Below are 22,092 nucleotides of genomic sequence, written 5' to 3'. Positions count from 1 at the left end.
TTGTCCCTGAGAATAGTTAAGCAAAAATACTATGAGCTCTTTTGATATGCAGGTGCAGGGCAGGATAGATGTAAAATGTGGGCTAAAAGCTCAACAAAGCACCTTTACAGTTACTGCATAAGAACACTACGGAGCTTTAACGGATGTTTTAGTATCGATGCAGCTTTGAACTGCCAGTACGCATTTTCTCAACTCTTTGTCTGTCCAGCCAAAATTTAGCAATCTGGAATGGAAGAGGGATGCAAGATTAAGATCTACGAATAATATACCAGCATTCTTGAAATATACCCAAGAACAACGAGCCGTGTAGATTTTCAAAATTAAACTGCGCTTAGTAGTAGTAGGAAAGGTACTTAAGGAGACCAAAGGGAGCAGACTGAGCTTCTTTTCTTTGTCCAGATGGGCCACTTACTAGCAAGTTCTGGCAGTATTCAACTGCAGCAAGCAGTAGCCACAGGATAATGAGGTAACTTTTTACTTATATTTGATCCTAAAGATACTGACGCACTATGCAGATTATTGAGCATAGAACAATTATATCATATATTAGTACAGTAGGTCAATGACTCAGATGTACAGTGAGCTGGACAACCGATTTTCTACCTTTGAAGTTGACATTTATGAGATTCCACTCTGCATATGACAAAATAAGAAATGTTAGGGTCCTAATATTGCACAAATGACACTTACAACCTATAATGTAGCAATAGCATCTAACTTAGCGCATGTGTTGAGAGGCCAAGTGCAGTGAAGCCTCTCTAGATTCTAGATTGTGTGTGTGGGCGCGTGCACAATTATAGATAGAAACTAGAACATCAAAATATATAGCTATGAGACACTATACTTGATTTAGAAAAACTAGTCATATACCACTTCGAGGAGCGAGGGAGCCTCACAAAACAATCCCTCTCACAAATAGAGGCTGAGGCCCAGGTGGTAGAGGTGGCTTGTCCATATTTCTCAAAATGTAAAAGAGAAATGCTATATCAGCAATGCTGGCGTCAACCATGTGTGTCTCAAAACAAATTATAGCAAGACCGCTAGTTAAGATTTTAAAATGAAAAGCAACTTTTACAGTTGTTTTTTCAGAGTATCAAAACCCACATCTAATGTGCATCTTGCAACAACTTGGTTGGTTGTAAGTGCAATTATTATCCAGTCTCTGTAGAAATTGTCCACATTCCCGGGAAAACTTTAACAAAAACCACAAAGAGACGTATCATCTTGATAGCATATTCCAAAATACAGAAATTCATATAGAATGGTACATTAGCATGTGACGTCGAGATGACAATTAAAATCACCCATGACCAAAATTGGAATGTTCCCCCATTTCTCTGAAAGGTCATATGCCTTTTCAAGCAGCATCCTGACCTACTCAAACGAATATATGTTCCATATGACTTTGAGTGAGCAGTTCTACCTCCAAAATGAATGAATTACATCAGAAATCTCAACAGTACAATGATTACATGGAAAATATTCGCTTTTGCAAGAACCATTTAACATGAGTTCTGACTAGATGAATGCGCAAATATGTCAAAGCATTACAACACAAATTCATGAATCAATTGAAAATTAACAAATAGAAAAATGATTAAATGCATCAACAGCAGTCAGAGGCCGTCGAAAGCTCATTATAATTATATAATTTGAGCATTAACTTTTGGTGAGAACAACAAAAACAGATTTAAATGGGGTATAGCTACAGCAAGAATAACCATCAAGCCCTCAAAGAATTCAATGGATAAACTGGTTCTTGTGGGAAGATAAACATTCCTGACACTTGTAACAGATAGGTCTGGGCAACAATAAGTTTATAAACTGAAACTCTCAATTATACCAAATAAAATTACATGAGAAAGCTACTTTTGAGGTACTTTATTACATCATTACATAGGTTGGAATGTTTCTCATTACACTTAATAAACGACCTAATTTATTAAAACTAACTAGCTTAGAATCAAATATTACAGCATAAACTTTTCATTTCAAAGGGAAAGGGGTCGCACTCCATCACGAGAGTTAAGGAAACCAGCTCATGCTCTCAATCATATCTATATCACAATACTTAAGTTTGTACAAGTCTCATAAGAGAAAAAACTAGTACACTAACAAACTGGGAATGCAATAATATTCTGAAAAGCATTTCTCTCAACATACACGAGTAGAAAGATAAAACCTTTGCCTATGGATTCATGGTCGTATTTAGAAAACTTTGAATCCCTCTGGAAACATATTATAGATCGGCAACATCTCCTCCTTTTTTCCATATCTCAGTTTTTCTCATTTTTTCTGTATTTCCCGAAATTTTTCTCTTGTTCCTATGTTAAAGCATTCCCCTATATTTTCCCATATGACCATCTATACAGACCTTGGACATCATCAGCACCGATTCCTAGCCTACATGCCACCCTGTTCTTAAATACCTTTGCAGCAGGCATGGCATGATTGTAGTTAAGGGTAGGGTCTCCGAGAATAATAGAGGGAAATTTTTGGAATTTTATGAAAATATAATATTAAGTATGTGAAAGGGTTGTAAAAGGAATAATTTGAAAAACAAGAAACTAAAAAGAATATTAAAAAAAAGCTTAAAAGACTATTTAACCAAAATGAAATTTAGTAGGTTCTAATATGGAATCTACCTTGCCAGATATTTCTAGTTAAATAGCGGTAGGAATATGTTGTAGATCAAGTTTAATAAAAACACTCCTTTTTTCCTTTGCGCATAAACTTCATTCAAAAGCCAAACCAAAATACAATATTTGGAAGTAACATCCAATAGGCATATTAAGTTGCTGAAAAGTTGAAAAAACATAATAAATCAAAAACAGACTAAATAAGAAAGTATATATAGAAATTATGAGCATTGAAATCAAATAGCAATTTGATTACTGATATCCAACTAGATAAACTTGCCTGCCCCAACTTGACGTCTCCACGCTTTGGATTAAAAAGCACGTGGATGTTCCCAATGACTATCCTTCTAGAATCAGCTTCACACATCTACCTATAGCTAATCAAGATTGAATTAATAGATATATGATTTGGCAGCTTTAGGAGGAAAAGGCAGCAGTTATAAATATAAAAATTTTAAAAATGTAAACAAGTAGCTATCATCCGAAAAATTTTTTGGGATAAAGTCATTTGCTGTCCCTTTACCCTGCCCCAACGTTCATTTTCTTCTCTGCACTTTTAAAATGTTTAATTTAGTCCTTGTACTCTTTATATGTATATATATACATACATATTTATATTGATTCCCATCACTATATTTTCAAAATATTCGCTGTGGATATTAATTAATATCTAATCTAAAACATATGATTATTTATCTATTTTGATAGGCTATATCACCATCCATTTCAGCATTAAATTTCATGCTAATTGGAGAAATCAATAAAATAATCATATGTTTTGGGTCATATGCCACATAGCAACCAAATTGAATGTTTTGAAAAATTAGAGTTGAAAATAAGCACATGGATTATATTGGACATTTTGAAAGTGTTAGCATCGAAATGAACATTAAGACAAAGTATAGAGGCCAAAAGTAACTTCATTCGATTTTTTTTTTTAATTTAATTTAATAGAATATGGTGCAAACCAGAAGAACCAAGTAGTACAATACCATCAATATGACTTTCAGTTGGTTTGTATACATTATTTGTCCAAAACTTGGATTTGGAGAATAAACAATTAACCAACACTACTTTGGAAAGAAAGTGGATTGAATTATACATGCACACCTCGAAAACAAATAACTGCGCAACATTGTCACGAAGACCAAAATCAGCAAATTCAATGTTCTCGGCCTCCATTAGTTGAAACCTTTAAAAATTGGTAACATATTAGACAACTGTAAATCATGATATCAAAAAGCATGTGAAATAAAACTACCTTTCCTCTTTCCAAAGAACAGCACAACCATCCCTAGTCCCTCCTGTACGTCTCTGCAATTATACTACTTGACATTATCATTCAATTATTAATTCCAGGACTAGACGAATTAAAAGCTCTCTCATGCTAGGGATGAAATTACCTTGTACTTACCAGCATATCCCTCTCTTTTCATAACACTTAAGATATCATAGAATCTATCTACTTCCTGAAAGAACAGGTGAAGTTAGTGTTTGGAAAGCAGATATTTGGATAATGTATATTTTAAATTCTGGTAGACAAATTAGACCACATATGGAAAGGAATTACAAATCATCGAGTTCATGTGTGTACTTGCCTGAAGACATACTAAATCAGCATTCCATTTACAAATTTCATTGCAAATGAGACTTTTCCTTGATTCCCATTTCAAGAGATCAAAAGAAACTTTGCAATACAGGTCACGGTGGTTCCAAGCATTATGATCTCCCAAGATATTATATGATACAACCATAATTCCAACTGAAACAATATCAGAAAAAACTATTTTAGGATTACAACAAAGGAAATCCTGTTCTCAAAAATATTTTTGCAATGCATTGGCTGCCTTAAGAATGAAAAACAAACTTATTTATTATCAATAAGGAACTGATGAAACTAAGGTTTTTGCATGCGGCATATTCTCCAGCTTTATTATTAACCAATAGGAGGGTACTCTTTTGGCATTTACCAGATTTGCAGACAATAATGAAGATAGTTAAACAAACAAACTTATTGGACTTGCTTTGCAAAAAGCTTATGAAACAGTTTCTTAAATAGATTAAAACACAAAACATTTAAAATAACACCATAGAACCTGAACTAAGCTATATCTTTCAAAACAAAGATAAAAGAGTTTCCTAATTCTAAACCTAGAATAAATTACTCTAACTAATTTAGATTTCTTCATGTAAATAAAAAATATATATAAATTTATTTATACATTTTCTTATTTATTGTTAATATTAGGCTTAACTGCATTTTTGAAATGTTTTAAGATAATCACTATATTTTGACTTTTTTGTTCATTTTGAACCCGGCCCATCAAAATGTTCAATATGACTACCATTTAAGATACAATCCGAACCATACAATTATTTGACTAATGTACCACAATTGACATGAAATTTTCAACAGAAGGAAAGGGTAATATAGCCTACCAAGCATATCAGATTTTGCCACTTTAGCATCTCATAGACCGCCATAAAACTAAAAAAATAATTATGAATTGGGAACAATGAATAAAACAGTCATATGTTAACTGGCAACTATGTTGAACATTTTGAAAATACAGCGACAGTGTAAGGATCATCTCAAACATAGGTAGTAAATCCTTACTATGCTTCATCAGGGAAATAATAGTTTGACCATTTAACTACTTTTGAAAATATAAAGCTTGTCTTGGAAAAGCTTAAAAGGCCTTTCAGGTATAATTTTATAAGCTAAATAAATCAAGAATTGATAGGCCATTTAGCTGGGGAATCACCTGGGTAATTTGGATACCAAAATATCCAACCAAAATTTTCTTACACAACTTGATTTATTATACTGATTAAATTACTAATCCCCATCTATATTTACTTCTTTTATGGAAAATGACTATAATACCTTCTATAAAATTTCCTCAATCCCCAAGAAAAATGTAATCCCTAGATCTAGGCATTACCTAATTTAAGTTATTCAACAATTATTTAATCTCCTTGACCTCATTATTCCAATTGGACTAGCAAATTACCTGTGCTTCTGAGATATGGCATACCAAGAAAAATCTATATATCCCTCAGCAAAATTGTTGCATTGATCTGGCCCCCACGAACAGAGCAACGGACCAAGACACAAATCATTTGTTTGTCTGTGGGTCCTTCTAAATTCCAATAAAGGGAAGCCCTTTCATTAATTACTGAAAAATTCATCATATGAAACCTTGATTAGGAAACCAAGTGCAAACAAAACAATACAAACAAGATTAAAGAAATAAAAAAAATGTAAAAGTTCTTTTATTTCATCTTTGATATTTTTTGCCCAAGCATGGGAAAAATATCCCGCTTTACAATTATAAGATAAATAGCTGAATCTAATTGGCTAATTTGAGTTAGGTACATCGATCCTTAATGGACTGTAACTTCATGTGACACCATGCCACTTGTTTTCAGTTATCAAGTCTTGAAAGATTTTTTTTTAAAAAAATTTTAATATGGACTTCATCACACTCTAAAGCTGACTAACCTTGAAAGTAGTTTAGACTTCACATTGCCTCCTTGCAGTGGAATTAGGTTTCAACATCACTGACTTTAAACATGACTTACATCTTAATTTTATGCTAATTGATCACTCTACAGTTAACTACCCTACTAGTCTAGACATTAAACCACTCTTCTTGGAGTGGCATAAAGCTTTTTCATTGCTTTAGGCTTCCAAAGAGTATTCTACTGATTTTGAAGAGAATTTTTTTTTAGGTTTCAAATGATCCAACCATTTTCCAAAGCTCTTTTTCCTCTAAAAGTAGCTTGGCCTTCAAAACTCACCGCTCATGAAAGTTTAGATTGTTCGAATACCTGTCATTTAAGGGAAGCATAGACCTCAAACCCCTTTCTTTTAAAAGAGGCTTGCGTTTCATTGTTAATAGAGATTTTGGCAGAGTTCTTCCTCGATTTTGGTGAGAGTTTGCCATGTTTTCTAGTGGGCAAACCACTCACAATAGCATACCTTCCTCTTAGAGAAGTTTGGACCTTAAGCTTCTTTCCTCTGAAAAAACTAAGGCTTTAATAAGACTAGGACTTCTTTTGGAAGGCCTTAGACTTCAAACCATTCTACCTTGAGAGGGACTTGAGCTTTTGTGGATGGGTATTTTGGCAAAATTTCTCTTTTATTTTGATGAGAGGTTTTTTTTACTGGTTTTGACTGAAAGGGCTAGTCAAAGGCGAGCTCCACTTTGAGGGGGGTTAGGATTTTCAAACCTCTCTCCTCTTAGAAAATCTTAGCTTCTTCTAAGGCTATCTCTCATTTGAGAAGGGCTTAGACTTCAAACCTATCCCCTTGGAAAAAGACTTGAACTTCAATTTCAAATGAACAATTCGGATTAGTCATTATCACTTAAGCGTTCACATGGTCCACAATTGATTTTTTTATCTCCACCTTCATCTTCATCATGGTGGTAACAACTAGTGATAAATGATTGATTTTCTATCGAAATAGTGGTTCCCGTTAAACTTCCTTATGTACCTTTCGACTTTTTAGTTTCTTCCACATGATGTAATTTTCTCCTATTTTATTTCTTTTATGATTTATTTCCATATCATGTAACTCCTATCATGATTTGTAGCCTCTCTATCTATAGAGGGCAATTCTTCTCACTAAAGATATCTCAATCTCATCACATTCAATGATTAATTTTTTCTATCTTTACCTTGGTTACCTCAAGATATGTTGTCTTTATTACATTTGAAATATGTGGAATCAATCACCTTGTGATGTTCTTTCTCTATTTTTACCTCCTTGGGTTGCCTTAAAACGTCCTTGGTTTTCCTTCATTTTTACAGATAGGCCCTTTTATATTCATCATTAGTCCTTGTATCCCTTTTTATTTATGAATCAATCATACATAATTCACTAGCATTCCCTTTCTTCTTTTAAGAACTTATTTCTTTTCTTCTTTTTTTTCTTCAAATTAAGATGATTGGTAATGAGGCAATGAGTTCACACAAACATCAACAATCGTTGGTGCTCAACCAGTCCCAATATGGCGATGGCACAGAATGTTGGTCGGGTGTGCTAATCACCCAACAAATGATAGAGATACCACAATAACTAACTAACAAGTTAAACAAAGCTATGGAAAAAAAAGAGTGGAAAAGACTTATAGTAAAAGGAAAGAGAAATTACTTCCTGCAAACCCTTATCACATACACTCGCAATTGGATACATAATGGCCTTCTATAAGCTACGCTTATGGTGGTATAACTATGGTGACAAGTTTACAAGCATCAAGAACCAATTCTGGCTGCAAGGATGATTCAAAGATGCTAAATGAACCTGGATGCTTCTTTCGACTTCAACCATGCTTCTATATGTTTCTTTACTTTTGTAGAGCTTTAACCATTGCTTCTATGGGCTTCTACATACTTCTAGAGCTTTGTAGAGCTTTATCCAAGTGTATTCTCTGGAGCATAATAGTTGACCTTTTAATTCTCCTCCTCAGCAATTATACTCTCTCACTACAGATCTTGTCAGCATACCAAGTTATATTACAACATCACCCTTTTCATTGAGCATCATAACTAATGAATATACAGCAAATCTCTTTCTTGTCAAATTTGCTATGCTCTTAACCTAGTATAAACACATAACAAACATATTCAAAAACTTGGAAATAAGTAACCAATGGTTTTGTGCCCCATAATTTCTCATACAGTGAATTAGCCCAAGCTTGGTTTTGAGATACCCTGTTATTGACATAGACAGCTAATTTCACACACTCCGCCGAAAATCGTAGTGGAACATTTTTAGCATGTAACATGCTGCTTCATGTCTCTACTAGATGGCAATTATTCCTTTCAGCAACCCTATTTTGTTGTGGAGTATTCAGACAAGTTTAACTGTCACCGTCTTCTGCACTTTCATAAATACTCTGTAAACTTTTTTGAAGTATGTTCTCCTCTGTTGTCAGATCATAGACATCGAATTCTGGATCCTACATCCTTCATAATCTTCTCCTTAAAGCTCCTTGAACTTTGATAAAGCTTCTAATTTCTACTTCATGAAATCCATCCATATGTATCTTGAGAAATCATCGATAAATGTAATCATTTATCAAATGATTGAAGGCAGCTTCAATAGCCCAAGAACATTTGAATGCACCAACTCTAATGGTGTCTCTGCCCTGTATCCTGATTCTTCATAAGGTAGTTCATAAGTTTTGAAAATATATAGTACCACATCGGTTGTGTGATATAAGTGTAATGGGTTTATATATAGGTATAAGGGTTGAGCCACTAAGTCTTAAGACTTTTTGGTGTAAGACCCCTAAGCCAATATAGAGCCCATATAGAGCCCACTAGTACCAAAAATATAAAATCTAACATAGTATCAGAAAAATATAGTGGAGCCACCGATGTGGTACAAATCCATGTGTGTATGACCTCCATGTGTGTAGGACCTCTGAGACACAAGTAGAGTACAAGTCCATGTAAACAGACTTCTGGTGTACAAGTCTGTGCAAGTTCGACCGAGTTGAACTTGAGGGAGGGTGTTGGAAATATAGTACCACATCTGTTGTGTGATAGAAGTGTAATGGGTTTATATATAGGTATAGGGGTTGAGCCACTAAGTCTTTGAGACTTTTTGGTGTAAGACCCCTAAGCACATATAGAGCCCATATAGGGCCCACTAGTACCAAAAATATAAAATCTAACAATAAGCTTTGCAATATTGACAACCTACACAAATAATGCCGTCTCAAATCTCCAAACTTAGTAGACTTCTTAACATAGATTTTTTTGTCATCAGCTTCAATTGATTATAGCTCACATGTCCAAGTCTTGCATGCCACAGATCTATTGCCTTATTTTGCTTTATCTTTTCCATGAATGTCGCATGAGCTGACATTACAAAGACAAACTCCAATCACCTTCCTTCCATAACTAGTGGACATATAGGCTTCAAATTATGATATACTTTTACAACTTTAGGCCCAAACACTATATAGTTGCTTGAAGATGTTAGTTGTAAGACTGAAAATAAAATCTTTTTCGTCTCAAGTACATGGTAAATGTTGTCTTCCTAAATCTAATGTAGGTTGTAGTGAGGAATTAGAACAGTCTTACCAATATGAGAAATGGGCAACCTATACTAGTTTGTTGTCACCACAACCCGTTCTCCTACATATACAGACATATTGAGTAGCTCTTCCTTGTTCCTGATAGTTTTTTACTAGTACGTGACTCTTCTACTTTAAAAAATGCTTGAAAATCCCATTCCCCGTCACCTTCATTGGGTTGAATGTAGCAATATGACCTTCCACCTTCTCAGCTTGGCAATCTCAAGTAAAGTGACCTTTTCTGCCACACTTGTAGCATTGATCACCCTTGTGATGATATTTCTTTTCTCATTTCTCATCTCTATATCAAGGTTGTCTAGCTCTCTTTTGCTATGAGCTTCTCCCACATGTGCCTCTCTGTCAACCTTGTCGCCCTTTTCTTAAGCTTTCACCCATGTTGCTAGAGCTTCTAGCTGTCTTGTCTTCTTTACACATTCTTCGATGTGCAAAATAGCTTTATCTTCCTCATTTATTAAAATTTTAGACATTTACTTGTCTAAAGCTTCTTGATCGGCTAAGATATTCTCTAACTCCGTCGAGGTTGGTTCAATGGCCCAACCTCGAGTAGTTGTAATAATTCAATGATATTTGGGATGTAATCCAACATGTATAATAATTCTTCACTTCCTTGCCTCGCTAATTGCACTCTTCAAATCCAATTTTGCAATTTCATTACAAAAATACTTTACTTCGGTAAAGTATTGGCTTACCATCATGTCCCCTTGTTCAATAGACATGAGTTTATTCTCTAATTGCTACAACTTTGCATCATTTTTCCTTGTGAATAATGTCCCATGGTATCTCAAGCCTCTTTTTGGTGTGGTCAAACATTGTATCAACTACAGAAACTCATCCTTCACTATAACTGACATGTGCATAACCTTTCCAAATCTAATCTTCCACTTCTTTCTCTCCTCATCAATTGTTGGAATCATCTCTGCACCATCAACAACATCACACAAATCTTGCCAGAGTAGACAATATTGTATATGGGTACACCACATGTCATAGTTGTTGTTAAGCTATTCTACCACGCTAGTTGAGGAAGCAAAATCTGCTATGGTAATTGATTAGTGCCTAGCACTCAACCAATTTAGCTTGGCCTTAATAATTATCATAGAACCAAATTGTGTATTGGCATAATCTTCCTCATACCACTGTCATTGACCGCTAGATCTGATACCACTTGAAAAAAAAAGAAGTGGAAATAACTCGCAATGGAAGGGAAGAAAAATTATTTTTTATTTCAAGGGCAGATTCTTCCTATCTCTCACAGATGAACTAGAACTAGAGGTCAAAAAAGAAAGCAAACCATTTTATTTGTGCTAATATATCCATGCTGGTTATGAAAACGTGATTGCATTTCTAAATCCTTAATCCGCCATGACAGCCCACTGGTGGTCCAACTCTCAAATCACTCTAGAGTCCACTTCAGTTCATCTTTCTATTTGTCGTCATCTTCACCAAGTCACCTAGTTAACCACCAATAAGGGAAAAGCTCATCTTCCTATTTGATCATCATCTTCATCTTCACCAAATCACCAGGAAGTAACTAGTAAGATACCAAGAAGCTAAAGATTCTTTACCAAGAAACCGAATTGAAGTTTTTGAAAATAAATTGACCCAACTTCAATTAAGAGCTAAACTAAGCCAGACTTGAGCTTTTGAAGTTAAAATCAATCAAAGCACAAGCTCAAGATTATTTGTTTTCAATCTAATTTCAAACTTAAGCTGAGCTCCAGCTTAAGCTACCAAATTTTAAGGTAGGTTTGTGTTAGGCCCAGACTGAAGCTCGTCTCATTTAAAATATAGCCTAGATGCAGGATAGCAAGAACAACTTGCTGAGCTTGACCCACAACGTACTCCTATGCCTCCTAAATCTAGGAAAAGGAAAAGGAAAAGGGTCATAAAAGAGAAGAAATGGGGAGTAGCTGAACAACTCTAAGAGTCTCTTGATCACATCATCATGGATATGGACCAGATGCCACAAGTTGATTTTGGAACTCCAAGAAGGAGGATGTGCAATCCCTAGGAAAGTCTTTAAAATTGTTGGATGTTGTGTTGGGGCTTCAGAGGGGCAGCCATCTGTACTACATTGCATCACTGATCATGAGTCATAACTAAAAAACAATATTGAGTCATTTCTGCATTTTGTGGACATTAAACCAAGCCTCACAATGGGTTGGGTAGAAACCTTGTTAACTGAGGACATAGGCAAGCTGTGAAATTCACTAGATGATTAGTATCATAATTTTTAGTAGTACTAGTACTAAGGTTGTCAGTTTATGTTGGCGGATGTTATTCTTTTCAATTGTTAGTTCCTTTATTAAGTAGAACCGGTAGTGTTCTTATATAATATTTTCTTTCTTTGTCTTTCTTTCTTTCTTTCTTTTATTTTATTTTTTTAAGTATTCCTTCATTTCCAACTGTACAAAGTTGTGCATTTTTAATTTGGCCCGTGGCCTTCGTTATGCAGACTATCATTGTTTGAGTGGCAATGCGTACTAGTATTGGGCTTAATTCCAACAAAGTACCCCATTACTTATTCTTCAGATAAAGTTTCACAGTGAAACTTTAGTCAAATAGGTTTTGCTGAAAAGACACATAATTAACATATTAAAAAAATAGAAAGGTAAGTCCATAACTTTGTTGTTTTTAGAAGCTATCAGAATTTCTATTTCTTTGACAAGAGAAATGTAAAATTAATAAGATTAATATCATTATTATAGTTGAGTTAACAGATAAAACAAACTGGCAAGACAATTTTGGAACATATACAATATTAATCATGTTTTAGCTAAATACAATTCATTAAACTGCTCTTTCTTAATGAAAGAAGTTAAAAAGTTGACCTGGTAGCCTCTGTTTTACCTTCTTTTTTATGCTATTCCTATTATATTTTTTGAAAACCCAATAATTTCATAACCTTTTAGTCAAAAATTTTGAATGTTTGTTGCAATATAAAGCAGGGTCTTCAGGTGCACTAGAAAAGCCAACAAAAGGGAGGACTGCAAGATTATTCCAAGTATGTTGTTGGGGCTTTTAACCTTACAAAACTCATATCCACAGTCAGTACTTTAAAGAAAAAAAAACGTAAAATCCATGATTTTTCGTTTCCCACAGAGACCAAATAGTGCTTTGTTCCACCATACTCTTCATTTAACAATGTTACTGGATTTTTTGGTGATCAACTACCAGCACAGCAAAGCAACGACAAAATTTTGCAGCTCAAATTAGTCTTCAGTCATAGGGGCTAATTGGTAACTCAACCACAAAAATGCAATAAATGTTAAATCTTAACATATACGAGCCCAACAATAAAATTGTAACATCCCAAATTTAGCTGCTGCTACCTTTCTTCTAAAAAAATACAATTGATAGCATTATAGGTCTGACCTATGAATCACTTTCAATCCGTCCAAATTTCTTTTCTTGGGTTTCAAGATTCAGACTTCCTCTAATAAGCAGATTGATCAAGTATAGAATAACAATGTACTAAACCTTGTTGGCAAAAAATTAAAAAAATTAAAAAATTAAAAAATGATAAAAATATGACCCCACAAAGCATATATAATGCAGCCAAACTATAATACCTCAGTTCATCACAGCACTAATGATAACAATATGGTGGTTTTTGTGATCTGAAATAGATATAACTTTTCAATTGTATCCATAATAGTTCACATCCTGTTATATTATGATATGCCTCACATTTAATTGAATCGAGGTTGTATATGCTACTTGTTTAAAATTTCATGTTACATGTAACTGATGAAATTCATGATCTCTGAAAATTGTTTCATAAGAAACTGAGGTACTTATTTCAAAATAACATATTATGAAAAACCTATCACTATGAAATGAAGCACCAAATAAAACATATATATATATATATTGAAAATTTAGTCTGCAAACAATGAAATTGGATTGCTTTGGACAGTACTAACTAAATACAGTGTTATACCCGTTTATTTCTTATTGAATTAACCGATCAACTTCCTATCGGACAATTATTTTTTGATTAGGTACTATTCCAAAAAAATCTCGACATATTTTGCGTTATTATGAGAATCAATACTACTACTTCTGGTCCTATGATTTGCACATTTGACGAAAAAAACTAGCATATACACGTGTTTTGTGAAACAATTCAATACTCATGGAAACAAACCGTTCACTTCCACAGCAAAAGACATTGTTTCGCTATTGAACAATTACTTTAACAAACATCCATGACATTGTTTTCCAATTATAAAAATATGTGGATATCAACCATAATTGCCATAAATTCCAGAGATCATGATATCCAAAAACAAAAGAGAAACAGAGAACCAAAGGGAGAGAGAGAATTGAATACCTCCATTGGAATCAAGCAGAGATGCGCATCCCTCTGCTTCAACCCAATGGCGTATGGGCTCGGAGGGGCGGAACCATTTCTTTCTCATGCCAAGAGGGTTATACCAGCGACAATCTCGGGGCAGGGACGGACGCGAGCAGAGGCCTGCCAGTGCTTGGCCGGAGGACGCTCTGCGCTTGGAGAGGCGAGGGGCCGAAGCTGTGACCAGAAGCGCGCGATTACAGCCGAACAACGAAGAGTCGCAGGCCATTGTGGTGTCCAGTGGTGGAATGTAGCAGGGGAGTGTCAGCTTTATAGTGCCCATTCGTTCGTACAGGCTTTGTTATCTGTTGGCCGTGTGGTGGTTTCAAGTTTGTGACCCGGTCAAATTCAGGGGTTAAGAGTTGGTAGATTCGACCGATTGGAGTTCAACTGGAATTAATAATAAAATATTAAAAAATATATTATAATAATTAATAATGATAAGAAAATAATACCATCTATATTTTAATAATTAAAAAAACAACTAATTAAATATAATATTTAAAACTTTAAGTTTATATATATTTTTTATTTTTAAAATATTTGAAATATAATTAAATTTAATATTTAAAATTTTAGTTTTATATGATAATATCATGATATCATTGATTTTTTAAAAATATAAAAATATTAAAAAAATAAAAATTTCTCCACTCACCCTCTCTTTATCTCGTGACTCAAAAAAAATTAAAAAACGAAAAATTCTCCACTCAACCTCTCTCTCTTGGTTTCGGGACCCAAAAAATAAAAAAAATTAAAAAAAAAAACCTGCGGCCTCTCTCTCTCTTCTTCCTCATTCTTCTCCGACTCTCTTTAGCACTCGCTCACTCTTCTCCGGCACCCGTGTCTCTCGTTATTGCTTATCCTTATTTTTTTCCGCAGCTCTCTTCTTCTTCTCATCACCGGGTCAACTGGTTTCCCAGTTTTCGGGTATATCGGCCGAGTTATCCGGTTTTAAGCCGGGTTATTCCAAGGCCGAGTTGAAGGTGGCAACTAGATCGGGCGCATGGCCGGTTCCCGGTTTTTGCGGTCGAACCGGCTGGACCGGTCCGGGTTTAACAACCTTGGGTGGAGTAGCGCTTTGTTCATGGCCAGATAACAGAGCCCATTGAGCCCGACCCAACAGGCCCGAGTCGGCTTTTGGTCAACCCAGAACCTGTACTAAGTTCTGACATGCCAAACCCGGTTGACTTGATAGACCTAACAGGTCCAGGCCTCCTCACAACTTGCGGCCCAAGCCAAAACTAGCTGGTAAATTTTTGAGGAGATCACACGGTTATGGCCAATTTTCATTTTGATCATTATGTTTCAATTTATATTTTTTTTTTTTGTTATCTTATATTGATTTCTCTTCATCGAGCGGTCACTCATAGATTTTCGTCTAATTTTGACTGACATGGTAGCTAGAGATGCCACGCCACATTATATAAAAGTGTTTTCACAGCCCAACTGGAGGACATGTCAGCCCTGTGTCCTCTCTAGTTGGGATGAAATAATCTTAAAAATAATGTGACGGGGCATTTTCAGCTGCTACGACAGTTAAAATTGACCGGAAATTAATGAGTGACCGGTTGGTGAAAAAAAATTAATACATGATAATAAAAAAGATACAAATCGGAATACAGTGATCAAAATGAAAATCGGCAATAACACAGTGACCTCCAAAAACATTTACTCCAAAACTAGCAGTAAAAAATATATTTTAAAATTTTAAAACTAATAGAAAATGTTAAAAAAAAAATTTAGGTTGGTCGTGAGAAAATGACTGTTTTTATTATAAGCAGTTACTATGTTTTTCATAGATTAGCATATGTGGGACTAAAATTGCATAGTATAAGAGTAATTTAGTGTTTATATCTTTTAGTAAATGTACAATATTGATAGTGTAATTATACAAGTGCCCTTGGAGTCCTTAGTTTGAACTTTAAAAAGCTTATTGTTGGTTATATTTCCTAACAATCAAATATATTGGAAAATTATAATCAAAAATTTGAAAATTACATTGGAGCGAAAACTTTGTTATTAACTTAATAAAATTTTAAATTAATTATTTATTAATTAATATTTTAGACAATATTATGATCTTAAGTTAATAACATTTTTAGAAATACACAAGATTTTAAAAATTCCACCAAAAAAATACACAAAAAATGTGTAAAAATGATTATAGTTTTAAATTAATAATACGGTTAAGTTATTGCACATCATTGACATTAGGGAAATTATTTATTAGTCCTTGCAACTTTTTAAATATTCTCTACAGTCCCCCTGATATTTCAATATTGTCTGGAATCCCTCCTTTTTTAGTTTACTTCTTTTTCAGTCCTAGCAGCTCAACCTGCCAGTTTATTTTATCTAAAAATCCAATTTTGCCCCGCTTAAAAAATATACTTCCTTCTTATTAAATATATTTTTCGTTTAACACTGCGTGTTTATGTGTAACCACATAAGTTTTCAATTAATATGCTACTTTTTCATTTAATATTTTTTTATGTTTAATATTTTAGTTTCCCATTCAATACTTTGTGTTCTCATTTAAAAAAGCTGAGGGGCATTTCTGTGAATGCCAACTACTTTTCTGACAAAAGGACTGAAAAATAAATTGTCTTAAAAAAAGGATTTTTTTGGGAATATGCAAATATCCAAGGATTTTTTGATAAAGTAAGAAACTTGGAGGGATCATATGAACAATTTCTCTTGACATTTATGGTGCTCTGTACGTTTGTATAAAAATATTTTTCCCTATAGATAATTTTGTATAAATTTTATTCGTTTTAAATAATATCAATAATGGAGATGAGTAATACATATAAAAACAATGGATTATAATATTGAGTAATATACAAAAATGGTGAGTAATATCTACTTTTCTTTATAATGTTTGCTAATGACAATTAAAGTAAATAGCATGACACTAAATACAAAATAATGGGGTGTAAAGGGGTATATATTTAGATTTTCTCAATTCAACAAATAAAAAAGGTTTGGTTGAGTAGTTAGGATGTGTGGTTGGTGAATAGGAGGTCATGGGTTCGAATCTTTAGTGTGGTGTATTAAATTTAGTCTTTTGCTTTTAAAAATAATAATAAAAAAAGGGCCAAGCCGGCTGGTTGAGTTGAGTGACCTGGCAGGTCTACCCCAACCTATAATAGATTATTGATTGTCAGTCCTACGTGCCCAATCAGCTGACTTGAGCGGGTTTGGGCGAGCTAGTTACGAGTCAAGCCGGGCCAAAAGTCAGCCCGTGCCCCCCTTTAACCATTTCAACATCCCCTAGAATAAGGGGGTTTGCACAAAAGCAATAAAATTAAATATATATATATATATATATATCATTACTCTTAATTATGGTCATGACTTTTGAGAGCAAAAGCTTTGTTTCTAAGCTTTCATTATTCCTGTGTCATGAAAGTGATGGACAAGTACTTTAGCTGTGACAATAACACCTCATGAAAAATATCCCTCATGTCAACAAACACTCTGTCAAGAATGTGACATATAAAGACTTTTTCGCTATGACAATAACACCTCATGAAAAATAGGTCATATGTTTTAAAAAAAAAACTTCCATTTTTAAACTTTGTTTCTGAGCTCTCATTGTTTCTGTGTTATGAAAGTGATGTACAACGACTTTTTTAACTTTGAAAATCACACCTCATGAAAAATAGGCTCCATGTAAACAAACACTCTATCATGAAAGTGATATACAAAGGCTTTTCACTATGACAATAACACCTCATGAAAAATAGGTCCAATGTTTTCAAACATATATATAAACAGAGCAAACATTAATTAACCCCTCTCACTGTCCTCTTAGTTGTCTCTATCCAAATCCAAATCCAAATCCAAATCCAAATCCAAACCCAAACCCTCTCTACTCCTCTCTCATCATCCTCGTCCTTTTCTGGCTATATCTCCTCTTGCACTCTCCTCCTCCCTTTCTCAAGTTGGCTATTGCCTTCCTTTCCATCCACTTTTGTCAATGTGTCCACTTAGTGATGCAACTTCTACAAGATATAATCAAAAGAAAGTAGACATGTATTACTTGGAAGAGTTAAGAATGGAAGAGGTAATGGAAGCCCAAGCTTCTTGCAAAATATCATTTACCTCACTGTTACCAAGTCAACCAAATGTAGAGCTTAACAGCTTAGCTTCGACAAAAGCATCCCTTACCTCATCATCGGTAAAGTTAATCTAATGCAGAGCTTAACACTCACAACCAACCTATTCTTCATGTTTATGTGCCATTGAGTTGTTTAGTGGTGAGCATGAATAGAGGTGACTCCAGCAGTATAGTAGAGTCAGAATTACAAAAATTTTATATGGAGTGATTTCATTTAAATTCTAGCCATATGCCGAAGATTAGAAGAAAATATGGTTTTCGTGAGGACATGGCAAGTAGATATGATGACGCCTAAGCAGTCTTACTCTACAGTGTGGATGTAGAACAATGGAACTAAGATAGGTTGCACATGGGTCGTTGATAAGAATAAGATATTGAAAATCATAGGAAAAAATAGGGTTTCTATTTAGCTTCCTCTCCATTGTAGCTGTTATCTAATATTGCACGTAATACAAGTTTGAGAATGTATATTCTATTGGTGAATATATTGCTTTCTTCCTCTTTGTTTTGAAAAAAAAATTATGAGGGAAACATAGCATTTTGTTAGAAGGAAAATTAGAACATATATTCTTCTATTAAAAAAAGTATTTAGGCCATTCAAATATATATATATATATATTTTTATGTGAACTGAATGGATCTAAACCTAGATAAATGAAATATAGATACTCAATTCCTCTTAATTTATTTGTATATAATGAAAATCACTATTGCATAATGGAAGACTAGTAGTATATATATATTATATTGTTCAATGTGTGTGTTTTTGAGACTTTGAGACAAAGGCATCTCTTTCTTCCCCACATATGAGGCTATCAAGTTTGAAAACAAAACAATGAAAATTTTAAAAACACAAAGGGGAAAAGGATAGTCGGCATTGTATAATTGGTAACATGTCTAATGTTCATGACTTTTACAAGCAAAAGCTTTGTGTCTGAGCTGTCATTGTTACTATGATATGAAAGCGATATACGATGTCTTTTTGTATGTTAAAATAACACTTCATGGAAAATAAGTCACATGTTTACCAAACAATGTGTCATGAAAGTGATGTACAAAGACATTTTAGCTATGAAAATAACACTTCATGAGAAATAGGTCCCTTGTTGAAAAAAAGAGAGAGAAAATATCGAGAAAAAGATAGGATTGCTATTTAGTTTCCTCTCATTTGTAGTTGTTATCTAATATTGCACTTAACACAAGTTTGATAATATATATTCTACCGGTGAATATATTGCTTTCCCCATTTTTTTAAAAAATTGAGAGGAAAAACATGGGAATTTTTTAAAGAAAAATTAAAACATATATTATTTTGTGAAAAAAATATTTATTTCATTCAAATATTTTTTTATGTGAACTAAATGGATCTAAAACTATACAAATTAAATATATATACATAATCAATTCTTCACGACAAGGAACAAGAGACACGCAAGAATGCCATGTGAATGGTGCAAGGACCCTAAGATATAGGCTAAGGAAAAACACAACAATTACACATTGTAGTCAAAGAAATATTGACTATGTCCTAACTAATCAAAGACAAATAATGTTTCCTTGTTTATTGACAAAGACATCTCTAGGGTTTGTGATGGAGACAAGGACCCCTCTTTCTTATTTGCAAGATATTTTATTAAATCAATAAAACAAAATGAAGATAAAAACAAAAAGAATAAGAAGTGTTAGGAATGGAAAGACAAGGAACAGGAGATACACAATTGTAGTTTGTGAAATATTGATGGAGGATTTTCTTTCTCTTCATCTTTTTTTTTTGTCCAAAAAAAAAAAAAATTGTGATGAAAACATTGGATTTTTTAAAAAGGAAATTAGGCAATATATTCTTTTGTACAAAAAAAATATCCCATTAAAATATTTTTTCCATGTGAATAGAACGGATCTAAAACTATACAAATTATATATATATATATATACTCATTCTCTTTGTTTATTTGTATATAATTAGAATTACTATTTTAGAATGGATGATTAGTAATAGACATATTTTTATATATTATATTGATTAATGTGTGTGTTTGTTTGACCTTGCGATAAGGACATTTCTTTCTTCCATGCATATGAGCCTACCAAGTTTGAAAACAAAACAAGGAAAATAAAAATAGAAAAAATAGAAAAAAAAAACTACTATTTGTGATTAAAAACATGAGTTTTTTTAAAATAGAAATAAAAAATATATTATTCTTTGCTAAAGGAAGATTTAGTTAATTGAATTTTTTTATGTAAATCAAATTGAACTAAAACTATAAAAATTAAATATATATACTTAATCCTTCTTCGTTAATATATATACACACACACTTAATTCCTCTTTGTTTATTTGTATATATAATTAGAATCATTATTGCAGCGTGGATAAAAAATAATATATATATATATATTTAGATATATTATATTTGTTAATTTGTGGGTTTGTTTGACTTTGAGACAATGACCTATCTTTCTTCTCTGCGCATGAGTTTATCAAGTTTGAAAACAAGACAAAAAAAATATAAACAAAACAAGAAACAAAATGTTAGGAATGAGAAGACAAGGAACTAAGACAAACAAGGGATGCATATGAATAATGCAAGGACCCTAACATATAGCTAAGGGAAAAAATCAACAACTATACATTATAGCCAAATAAACATAGCCTATGTCATGGTTTTTTAGAAGATATTCCTCCATGCCTTATGCTTTGTCCATATTAAACCTAAAAATATGTAATGCTTTCTTCTTTTAATCCTTTTAAAATTTGACCTACAATAATTGTATAAAATCTCTCTCTCTCTCTCTCTCTCTCTCTCTCTCTCTCTCTCTCTCTCTATCTCTCTCTCTATATATATAATACATCTATCTATCTATGGATCCTAGGTGTTGACAATTGTTGTATAATTCTTCACTTTTAAAATAAATAATGAGGCCAATGGATTACCCTTTAATGTCAACACCTAGATCTTTGTAGCCGTTATCTAATATTGCACATAATACAAGTTTGAGAATATATATTCTACTGGTGAATATATTGCTTTCTTCCTCTTTGTTTAAAAAAAAAAATTATGAGGGAAGCATGGGATTTTGTTAGAAGGAAAATTAGAACATATATTCTTCTATTAGAATAAAATATTTATGCCATTCAAATATTTTTTTTATGTGAACTGAATGGATCTAAACCTAGATAAATGAAATATATATACTCAATTCCTCTTAGTTTATTTGTATATAATGAAAATCACTATTGCATAATGGAAGATTAGTAGTATATATATTTATATATATCATATTGGTTAATGTGTGTGTTTGTGTGATTTTGAGACAAGGACATCTTTTTCTACCTGCACATGAGCCTACAAGTTTGAAAACAAAATGTTAGTTCCGGCGATGTGGTTTGTGGTTTAGTGAACACTCACAACACTCAAAGAAAAACTCACACAAACCAAACAAGAAGGAGACACACAAGTTTGGTAACCCAGTTCGGCTACCTCTCGCCTACGTCTGGGGGGCCAAGCCCGGAGAAAAACAATCCACTAAAAGAGGTGAAAATACATGAGTACAAAACACTTGTCACTCACTCACTCAACAATAATGAACACTACCCTCTCTAGATTGTCTGGTGCTCACACACTCTCCTCCAAGAGTTCCCCAAGAGTCACACCTTACAATCTACGAGCAAGGTAGCTTATATAGACGCCTCAACGTCCCAAATATAGCACATACCTCTTTTAGAATCTCCGCGGCTACTAATTTAAAAACCTGCCGAAATTAGCTGTTGCAACTCCCTGTTGTAACATGAATTGCAACATGGCCCCTGATCACGACTTGACTCGAGTTCAGTTACGTTGCGGACGACCTCAAGACCCA

General features: G+C 33.5%; 1 protein-coding gene across 1 annotated transcript; it reads right to left on the bottom strand.

Annotated features, from left to right (window-relative positions):
- Nucleotides 1-1,269: 1,269 nt before the first annotated feature.
- Nucleotides 1,270-14,366, bottom strand: LOC120282755 (carbon catabolite repressor protein 4 homolog 3-like). Its single transcript, XM_039289606.1, has 7 exons — nucleotides 14,091-14,366; nucleotides 4,238-4,401; nucleotides 4,043-4,108; nucleotides 3,901-3,953; nucleotides 3,750-3,831; nucleotides 2,920-3,006; nucleotides 1,270-1,374 (listed from the first exon to the last, which is right to left on the bottom strand). Exons 1-7 carry the CDS (start codon nucleotides 14,338-14,340, stop codon nucleotides 1,270-1,272), a joined length of 807 nt encoding a protein of 268 aa, XP_039145540.1. The 5' UTR covers nucleotides 14,341-14,366.
- Between the last annotated feature and the right edge of the window lie 7,726 nt (nucleotides 14,367-22,092).

This window comes from Dioscorea cayenensis, chromosome 18 (genome assembly GCF_009730915.1).
Source record: "Dioscorea cayenensis subsp. rotundata cultivar TDr96_F1 chromosome 18, TDr96_F1_v2_PseudoChromosome.rev07_lg8_w22 25.fasta, whole genome shotgun sequence".
Classification (NCBI taxonomy): domain Eukaryota; kingdom Viridiplantae; phylum Streptophyta; class Magnoliopsida; order Dioscoreales; family Dioscoreaceae; genus Dioscorea; species Dioscorea cayenensis.
This window is presented reverse-complemented; position numbering and strand designations above follow the sequence as displayed.